We start from the raw sequence: 10,170 nt of genomic DNA on the forward strand, positions 1-10,170 counted from the left end.
AATTTGGAGTGACGAGACCAAAATAGAGCTTTATGGTCACAACCATAAGCGCTATGTTTGGAGAGGGGTCAACAAGGCCTATAGTGAAAAGAATACCATCCCCACTGTGAAGCATGGTGGTGGCTCACTGATGTTTTGGGGGGGGGGGTGTGAGCTCTAAAGGCACAGGGAATCTTTTGAAAATTGATGGCAAGATGAATGCAGCATGTTATCAGAAAATACTGGCAGACAGTTTACATTCTTCTGCACGAAAGCTGTGCATGGGATGCTCTTGGACTTTCCAGCATGACAATGACCCTAAGCACAAGGCCAAGTTGACCCTCCAGTGGTTACAGCAGAAAAAGGTGAAGGTTCTGGAGTGGCCATCACAGTCTCCTGACCTTAATATCATCAAGCCACTCTGGGGAGATCTCAAACGTGCGGCTCATGCAAGACGACCAAAGACTTTGCATGACCTGGAGGCATTTTGCCAAGACGAATGGGCAGCTATACCACCTGCAAGAATTTGGGGCCTCATAGACAACTATTACAAAAGACTGCACGCTGTCATTGATGCTAAAGGGGGCAATACACAGTATTAAGAACTAAGGGTATAGTAAGGGTACTTTTGAACAGGGGTCATAAAATGTTTTTCTTTGTTGCCATGTTTTGTTTTTTGATTGTGCCATTCTGTTATAACCTACAGTTGAATATGAATCCCATAAGAAATAAAAGAAATGTGTTTTGCCTGCTCACTCATGTTTTCTTTAAAAATGGTACAAATATTACCAATTCTCCAAGGGTATGCAAACTTTTGAGCACAACTGTATATATATATATAGATACACACATACAAACACACACACACATATACATACATACACACACACACACACACACACACACACACACACACACACACACACACACACACACATATGTATATATTACATTTTAATGCTCATGTGGTTAATAATAGCTTCTTTCAAAGGTACACACCTGCTGCAGGTAAACAGTGCATAAACACACTGCTACACTTAAGCCCCGCGTGACGTCATCTGTATTATATAATGGTTAAAATGATCGCGACTGAGCAGTTGGAGTTTGAACACCATCGCAGCAGGTACAGTATGTTCACATGTTGTGTTTCCCTTTAAAGATACTGGCGGGGCTGTCAATGAATTGTCTTTACAAAAGGGGCGTTCACTGTTGTTGAACTTTCACTGTTGGTGCAGTTTCACACGCATCAGTGGACTGAAGTTTGTGTGTCTCATACTGACGTTTCTGTTCCCCTTTTCTTCAGCATTTCCTCGCGGAGACTGGTGTTTTTAAAGACGTTGGAGTTTATTTGCATGGGACATCGTGACTCGGACCAGCGGAGGTGTGATTGTTTCAGTGGTATATCTGTGTTTGGAGTTGAAACATGACAGCGAATGGAAACGCGATGGCGATGCTTGGGATGCATTTAGCGGAGGATCAGATTAAAGTTCTGGAGGAGAATTTCACCAAAGTCAGCAAACATCCCGACGAAACAACGCTGATGCTGATCGCGGCGGAATGCGGGCTGAGCGAGGAGGAGACAGCGGTGAGTTTATTAAGAGGGGCCGTTCACACCGAAAGCATTTTGCGTCCGTCCGCGCTGTTTTTCAAGTGTTCTTTTTTTATATATATGTAAACTTGCGCTGGACGGATATCTTTGACCGTAGCGTCTCTGTTCTGTTCGTTGCGCTGCGTCTAGGGTTTTTTATTTATTTATTTATTTATTTATTTTTCTTTTAGCGCAAGAACGTGTTCAGTCTGAACTGCCCCTCAGACCTACATCTATAATCGAGCAACATAATAACACCACTAAAACGCGCCAGTTACAATCAATGAAGCCGCCTACTAATCGTAATGTATTTTTATTGGATTCTAACATAACACATAACAAAGGATAGATCTTTAAACGAATATCCTGGGTTTAATACAAGTTCAGCTCAATCGACAGAATTGGTGGCATAATGTTGATTACCAAAAAAAAAACCAAAAACAAAATGTAGGCAAAAATCGAGGTTGCACTGGGGCACTTACAATAGAAGTGAATGGGGCCCATTTTTGGAGGGTTTGAAGGCAGAAAATTTTCCTCAGGTCTTAGAAAAGCACTTGCAATAATTCTTCTTTTAAAACATGTATTATTTGAGCTGCAAAGTTGTTTAAATTGTAATTTTTGCGGGATTACAGGGTTTACACCTATACAATATCGTGGCAACGAAGTTGTACAATTGGCAATAACTTTACACAGAAATGGCTAGTAAGTGATTTTATCAGACTAAGATCATGTTTACTATTGAAAGATATTGTTTACGTATTGTGTCTATGCTTCTGAATTTATTTATTTATTTATTTATTTATTTATTGTAATCTATATTATGTCACAAATGCTGTCGATTAAGCTTAATTTGTATTGAACCCCAAATATTCCTTTAAGAACACATGCCTAGTATGACTATTCAGTACAGAAATATGATATAGTCTATAGGCCCTATGCCCATATTTGAATATATTTGTAAAATTATAGTTCATATATTTGGGCATATACTGTATGTACAGTACACATTCAAGTTCCACTTTTATTTGGGAAAATATATGTTACATATATATGAAAATGGCAAAAGTCTCTGACTTTTTTCTAACAATGAAAACCATATGTAACGAGTGGCTGCTGGCAATGACGGAGATGATGACGATGAACTGAAGAACCCAAGTGCAGTTTTATTTACAGTCGTGAAATCCAAAACCCTAACTATAGATGTGAACTAAACAAAACATAAACATGAACAATTAACATGAACATAAACTTGACTTGACATAGCGTGACACGTTACCAAACACAATACCTGACAAGAGACAATGGAAAACATGAGGGCTTAAATACTAGATATGGGAGAACATAAACCAATGAACAAACAGAACTCTAAACAAGATAATCAAACAATGAACCAATGAAAACCAGACACATGAACATGGAGGGAAAACAGGACATCACCTGACTAGGGACACATGACATGAAACAGGAAATAAACTTTTCAAAATAAAAAGACATGAAAAACATGCAACAACAGAATAAACATGACATATCCCCCCCCCACTAAGGGGCGGCTCCCGACGCCCCAACACATGAACAAAACACATAAAACATGGCATAATTTTCAAAGTTCAATAGGGAGCTGGGGGGGTGGGGTCTTTAGGCATGGCTTGGCAGGGCGTGGAGCATGGGATCAGGGCGGAGCCCATGGGGGGTGGAGCCGTGAGAGGCTCGAGGGGCGAAGCCATGGAAGGCGGAGCCATGAGAGACTCGAGGGGCAGAGCCTTACTGGATACCCAGAGAGTAGCCGAAGACTCAAAGGGCCAGGGTGGAGCCGGAGGTAGGGAGGACCAAGGTGGCGCCGGAGGCTTGGAGGAGCAAGGTGGAGCTGGAGGATCGGAAGACTGAGGCAGAGCCAGTGGGACTCAGGACAAAGGTGGAGCCATAGGGAAGGAGGGACGAGGTGCAGCCAGAGGATCGGGGAGCCAAGGCGGAGCCAAGTGACCGACAGACCAAGGAGGAGCAGGAGGGATGAGGGACTCCGGCAAAGCCGACAGGCTGAAGGACCGCAGTGGAGCCGAGGGAACGCAGAGCTGAGGTAATGTCGAGGGACCAACAGGCCAAGGCAGAGTCCAGGGCTTGGAGGGTCCAGGCGGGGTCAGAGAGTTGAAAGTTCCCCTTGCCTGCTCAGGAGAACAAAGGGTGGGTACAAGGGTGGGAACCATCTCCAGGTCCAACTGCTCAGATGTGGCCATGACATGGCATGGAACAGACTCAGGCATGGCTGTGACGTGGCATGGAGCAGGCTCAGGCGTGGCTGTGATGTGGCACGGAGCAGGCTCAGGCGTGGCTGTGATGTGGCACGAGCAACCTCAGGCGTGGTTGTGACGTGGCATGGAGCAACCTCGGATGTGGCTGTGACGTGGCACAGAGCAGGCTCAGGTGTGGCTGTGACATGGCATGGAGCAGGCTCAGGCGTGGCTGTGACGTGACGTGGCATGGAGCAGGCTCAGGCTCAGGCGTGGCTGTGACGTGGCATGGAGCAGGCTGAGGCGTTGCTGTGATGTGGCATGGAGCAGGCTGTGGCGTTGCTGTGACGTGGCATGGAGCAGGCTGAGGCGTTGCTGTGACATGGCATGGAGCAGGCTGAGGTGTTGTTGTGATATGGCATGGAGCAGGCACAGGATCAGGAGGAAAAGATGGCGTTAGGTCAGTGACCATGATGAGGAACTCTGGCTCAGCGGCCGTGCCGCGGAACTCTGGCCATGTCGCGGACCTCTGGCTCGGCATCCGCCTCCCCTACAGTGAATGTGGAACCAATAATATGCAGGGTGAGGTTGATATGTTGAGCCAGGTTGTAGGTACTCTGACCACCTGGCATCAGAGAAGAGATGGGCTCATTTAATCCAAATCAGAAACAGTCCTTGAGGGCCACCTCATTAAAGTCCACCCGGCAGGCCAGAGTGCAGAAATCCTCCACATATTCCTCCAGGGGATGGTTCCCCAGTCGTAGGCGGAGGAGTTGAACTGCTGGGTTCATATTTGTCAGTCAGGTATTCTGTAACGAGTGGCTGTTGGCAATGATGGAGATGATGACGATGAATTGAAGAACCCAAGTGCAGTTTTATTTACAGTCGTGAAATCCAAAACCCTAACTATAGATGTGAACTAAACAAAACATAAACATAAACATGAACAATTAACATGAACATGAACATAAACTTGACTTGACTTGGACTTGACTTGGACTGGACTTGGACTGGACATAGCATGACACATTACCAAACACAATACCTGACAAGGGACAATGGAAAACACGAGGGCTTAAATACTAGGCATGGGAGAACATAAACCAATGAACAAACAGAACTCTAAACAAGATAATCAAACAATGAACCAATGAAAACCAGACACATGAACATGGAGGGAAAACAGGACATCACCTGACTAGGGACACATGACATGAAACAGGAAATAAACTTTTCAAAATAAAAGACATGAAAAACATGAACCAATAGAATAAACATGACACCATACATGAACATAAAAATTATATTTTTATATATATTGCCACACTGTAAAAAATGTCTGTAATTTTAATAGTGAAAGACTGTAAAAATGCTACAGAAATAAAATGTTAATTAATTAACGAGTATTAACTGTAAAATATACAGTAAAAATGGTAATATATTTAAAAAGACAATACAGTAGTTTTTTACAATACAATGTTGTAAAATTACATTTTTAGGTGTAATAAGTATGATTTTCCTGTATAATTAATGGTAAAAATTTACATTATGTTTAACAAGAGAGTACATGTACTTTTTACAGTAAATTATTGCTAAAATTACAGTAAAAACAATAATTGGGCGTTCCCACAATTCCCTGCATGACTCATCATATTTCATTATATTTGATGGGAATAGTTGTTTCTTCTTATTTTTGATTCTTCTTCTGTAATTTTTACGGTGATTAACAATACTTTATAAAGTAAAAAGCAGATTTTTACAGTTTCAGAAGGTTAATATCAAGTTTATGATGTTTTCTTACTGTACATTTAACAGAATTGATTTTTTCCAGTGCCAGCGTGGACATGTAAATTACAGCAGTTTTAAACTGTAAAATGTACAGGTTGTTCTGTAAAGTTGTTTATATTTTTACTGTATTTTTTACATAATTATTCTGGCAACCACAGCTGCCAGTTTTTTCTTTTTTTTAAACAACAGGATTTTTTTTTTACAGGGCAGATCAAAGGTACTATGATTCCCAAAAGAATAAAATGGCATTTGAGGGACATTAAAATGAATTTTTAAAACTCCCCATGTCCTTTAGTTTAACTGTCCAGAAGCAAGATATTATTAAAATAGGACAAGCTATACTGATAATAAAGATTGCACATTATCTGATATGAGATAAAATGCTACTGGATAAGCGCATAAGACGACTTTTTGACTACGGCAAGCATAATATGGTATGAAAGTGACGCAAAAGTTAATTCTTTTGTTCACGTCACGTTGTTTGGCCAAATGGGAGTGTGCGTTTTTCCCACGTCTTGCTGATTGGTTGAAACGTGAGCATTCTAGTTTGTCGTGTCAGTTGCAGTGATGTGACAATAAATACGATTTATTTTTATAAAATGTATTTTTATGTAATATGGTATTGACATGGTATTTTGATAGACTGCAGAATAATGGTATTTATAATAACCATGGTATTTACATGCAACTTATAGTATAAAGAATAGGCCTACCATGGAGATACCATCGTAAAAAGAAATGGAAATACCAGAGTACTTTTTGCTATTTTTTGTAAGTTCTATAGGAACAACATCAGGACTTAGTTTATGAGCCAGTGGTGAATTATTGCATAGCAACCAGCCTGAATTTATTTGAACAGGGAAAGTTTTTATGATGATAATAAATGTTAAACTAAATAATAATCAAATGTTACTATCCAAGTAATATTACAGGTTCAGTCTCATGTAGGAAGTGTCTTAATAGCACAGTGAAAATATATAGATCAGCCCTTGTGTGGTTTGAACCTGCAACCTTTTGGTTTCCACCAACTCAGTCTTTAACCACTAAACCACAGCAATGCAAGCTCTGGTTCTCATCTCATGCATTGTTGTCATTCTTGTTTTGTCACTAGCTCAAAATAGCATGATGAAATCATTAAGCTGCTGGGTCTGTGCTTTTGTGAATGGGAGAGCTGACACTGACCATAAACAAAGTGTTCAAGCACAATAGGTGACCCGGAGCGCCTCCGGACGTGCCTTTCCTCGAATGGATAAGGTTGACGTGTTCAAACATATTGTGTCTGATTTCTGAACACACTCCTTTAAACTGCAAACCCATACAGGAGGTGTAATAGGGCGAGTTGGTGTATGTTGTAATGTCTACATTACTAATGGATATTTCAGGGCTGGTGAGCAACACTTCTAGTGTGAAGTTTGGCAGAATGTTACTGGAAAAACATTCCATTTTGAGGCTGGTCTGTTTCTGTCACCATGACTGTGAAAAACTGAGTGCATTTACCCAAAATGAAACCTCCTTTGTAATAAATCATTCCACAGAATAAAACAAGCACAGTTATTCGTCATTTAAGGGGTGTGTGATTCTATACAAAACTTGATGCTCTCAAAGAGCAAATGTCACAAAAACATGTCCAGGTCATATTTAACCTCCATGGGATTAAAAGAAAATACATATGAAATGATAGTTTGCATAAAGAAAATAAAACCTATTTTTAGGGCTAAGATTGTTTGTACTGCAACATTATTTTCATTGACAATGAAGCACATCTTTTCCAAATTCTCATTATCATAATGCATTGGGATGTTTTTTCTAATATTTATTATTATCAGTGTTGATTCTCATTAGATTGTCCTTTCTTTGATACAGTAATATGTACTGTATTACAGTAAAATTAGTGTAATAAGTGATTTTATTTAAATCAGCAAAAAAGGCAGTATAACAAATACTACTATGATGTATAAATACTTTACAAATTAAATAATATTTCTTTTTTGGGACTTACAGTAATCAGTGTTGGGTGTAATCTGATTACAAACTAGTTACTGTAATCTAATTACTTTTATTTAATAGAAAGTAGTGTAATGCATTGAAATTTCAATTCTTGTAATCAGATTACAGTAATTAAGTAATAAAGGTAATTACTTAAGAACATTACTTGGGTTACATATATTTTTTAAATACTGTTATATGTCTATAACACATTTACAACATGAATTATGTTCGTGTGTATGTCTGTTTGTGTTTCTGTGACAACTAAAGGGACAACAACTACGAACAAGGAGAAAATATAGATAAGACATTATTTTGTATTCACTGAGCACTTAACATTTTTTTCTAGCCTATTTTTAAGATTTACTCATTTAAATTTCATAACAAAATTTCATCAAATTGAATCGTGTATTGTTTAAAAAAATTAAAGAAATAAAACTGTAGTGGATTACTATTTTTGAGTAACTTAGCCAACGCTGTCAGTAATTAGACTATGGTGGGAAAATGTGCAGGAAGATGTGCTTAATTATCATAAAAATAATGTCATACTGCAAAAAATAAAAAATGTTATGGTAAAAAAAATATATAAATAATACATTTCTTACTGTATTACTTAGGCATGTTCTGATGTGGAAAAGTGCCCAAAAGTGAAATTTTCGATGTCCCAATGCCTCATATGTGAGTTTATTTCTTAGGCAAAAATGACCCGGGGAAAGCGTGTTTGAATAACAAACTCTGTCATTGTTCTGGGTTTGATGATATCACCACTTTGCATTATTTGAATGTTAAGAAAACTAACACACAAAGGGCGCGGTATGACAAACAGTAGTAAACACAGGCATTGTGTGTGTGTGTGTGTGTGTGTGTGTGTGTGTGTTATGTCTGAGGGTTAGCTATGATGGGTGGATACCGCTGAGGTAAAGTGTTTGGCTCAGAGTCAAGCGCCGATCTCACCCCCACTCAAGCTTCATGCCGGTTACTTACACCCTCTACAGATGTCCTGGTCTGTTTTAAAAACCTGCAGCACTGTGAGGTTGATGTAACAATCTAAGATGAGCTGTCAAGAATGTTGTCTCCTCTGGAGTCGTGAGTTCAAATCCAGGGTGTGCTGAGTGACTCCAGCCAGGTCTCCTAAGCAACCAAATTGGCCCAGTTGCTAGAGAGGGTAGAGTCACACGGGGTAAACTCCTCGTGGTCGCTATAATGTGGTTCGCTCTCAGTGGGGCGCGTGGTGAGTTGAGCGTGGATGCTGCATAGAATAGTGTGAAGCCTCCACACGCGCTATGTCTCCACAGTAATGCGCTCATCAAAGCCACGTGATGAGATGCGCGGATTGATGGTCTCAGATGCGGAGGCAACTGAGATTCGTCCTCCGCCACCCGGATTGAGTCACTACGCCACCACGAGGACTTAGGCTGCCTTTATCCCTCTCGTGGGCTTGATTAGCTTGATTAGGGGCTGGGCGTGCTTCATAATGGCCCGCCTTCCTCCTTGCCACACTCCTCCCTCCTTTGCTTCAGGCTGGGGATATTGATGATCAATATCCTCTGACTTACATAGTTGAGGAATTACTCTAACCTGTCTCACGCTCTGTGTTTCTTCTGTAGAAATGGTTCAGGATGAGAAACGCTCAGTGGAGGAAAGCTGAAGGACTTCCTGCTGAACTGGGATCAGTGAAGGACTGATAGAAGATCTCCATTCTTCATGATTTTTTTCTGTCTCTCGCTGCTCCACTCATTGTTCAATAGACCAGCTCTTTGTCTATCATTCCTTCTCTCTACTTTTTGAGGACATTTTCAAAAGATTGAAGTTTGACATTGGTCTTTTATTTTATTCTTTGTTTTATGAAAGTTCTTTTGCCAAAAGCTAAGTGTATTGATGCCACAAATTGATTTTATTGCCAGAATGCCTATCATGTACTTAAATAAACTGAATGTAAACATCTGTACATACAGCAAAGAATTACATAGTTTGGATGTGCAGTTTTATTTGATATGTGGGATACTTTCATTTCTATCTATCTATCTGTCTGTCTGTCCTCTTACTGTATATCAGTATTTGTCTCATGTGTGTCTATTTTTATTTCTCTTAAGTCGTCATTTTTATTTGTATTGCGCTTTTCACAATACACAGTTTCAAAGCAGCTTTACAGAAAATCATGCTTTATCAGAAAATGATACTGTAATATCTATAAAGTCTTAGAGTCATCATTGTGTAGTTTGATTAAATATGACTGTAAATTGATTATAAAAATAAATAATTAAATAGTAATTGTATTTATAACCCCAGTGAGCAAGCCAAACACGACTGTGGCAAGGAACAAAAAACTCCATAAGTTTTGTTAATGGAGAAAAATAACCTTGGGAGAAACCAGGCTCACTGTGGGGGCCAGTTCCTCTCTGGCTAAACAACATGAATATAATGCCAATATTAGTTATTTGTGTGCAGTGCAAGTCATGGTTTAAGTTTTAAGCAAGTTTTAAGGGCCAGTGTTTAAACAAAGATTTTGTATGAACGGTAAAATGAATGTCAAATGTCTTTGAAGTTCATCCTGGATGAACTGCAGAAGTTCACATAGATGCATTGTCCTTTGTTAGTTTGCTG

At 39.7% G+C, this 10,170-nt stretch overlaps 1 protein-coding gene across 1 annotated transcript; it reads left to right on the top strand.

Annotated features, from left to right (window-relative positions):
- The first annotated feature begins 1,077 nt into the window (after positions 1-1,077).
- Positions 1,078-9,842, top strand: LOC127418124 (homeodomain-only protein). Its single transcript, XM_051658520.1, has 3 exons — positions 1,078-1,102; positions 1,283-1,564; positions 9,174-9,842. The coding sequence occupies exons 2-3, from the start codon at positions 1,403-1,405 to the stop codon at positions 9,249-9,251; spliced, it is 240 nt and encodes a 79-aa protein (XP_051514480.1). The 5' UTR covers positions 1,078-1,102; positions 1,283-1,402; the 3' UTR covers positions 9,252-9,842.
- Positions 9,843-10,170: the final 328 nt, after the last annotated feature.

The sequence above is a fragment of the Myxocyprinus asiaticus genome, chromosome 27 (assembly GCF_019703515.2).
Source record: "Myxocyprinus asiaticus isolate MX2 ecotype Aquarium Trade chromosome 27, UBuf_Myxa_2, whole genome shotgun sequence".
In the NCBI taxonomy this organism is placed as follows: domain Eukaryota; kingdom Metazoa; phylum Chordata; class Actinopteri; order Cypriniformes; family Catostomidae; genus Myxocyprinus; species Myxocyprinus asiaticus.

Coding starts and splice junctions, on each gene's coding strand:
- LOC127418124 (XM_051658520.1), top strand. CDS start 1,403: ATGACAGCGAATGGAAACGCGATGGCGATGCTTGGGATGCATTTAGCG. Junction 1,565..9,173: donor TGAGCGAGGAGGAGACAGCG/GTGAGTTTATTA, acceptor TTTCTTCTGTAG/AAATGGTTCAGGATGAGAAA.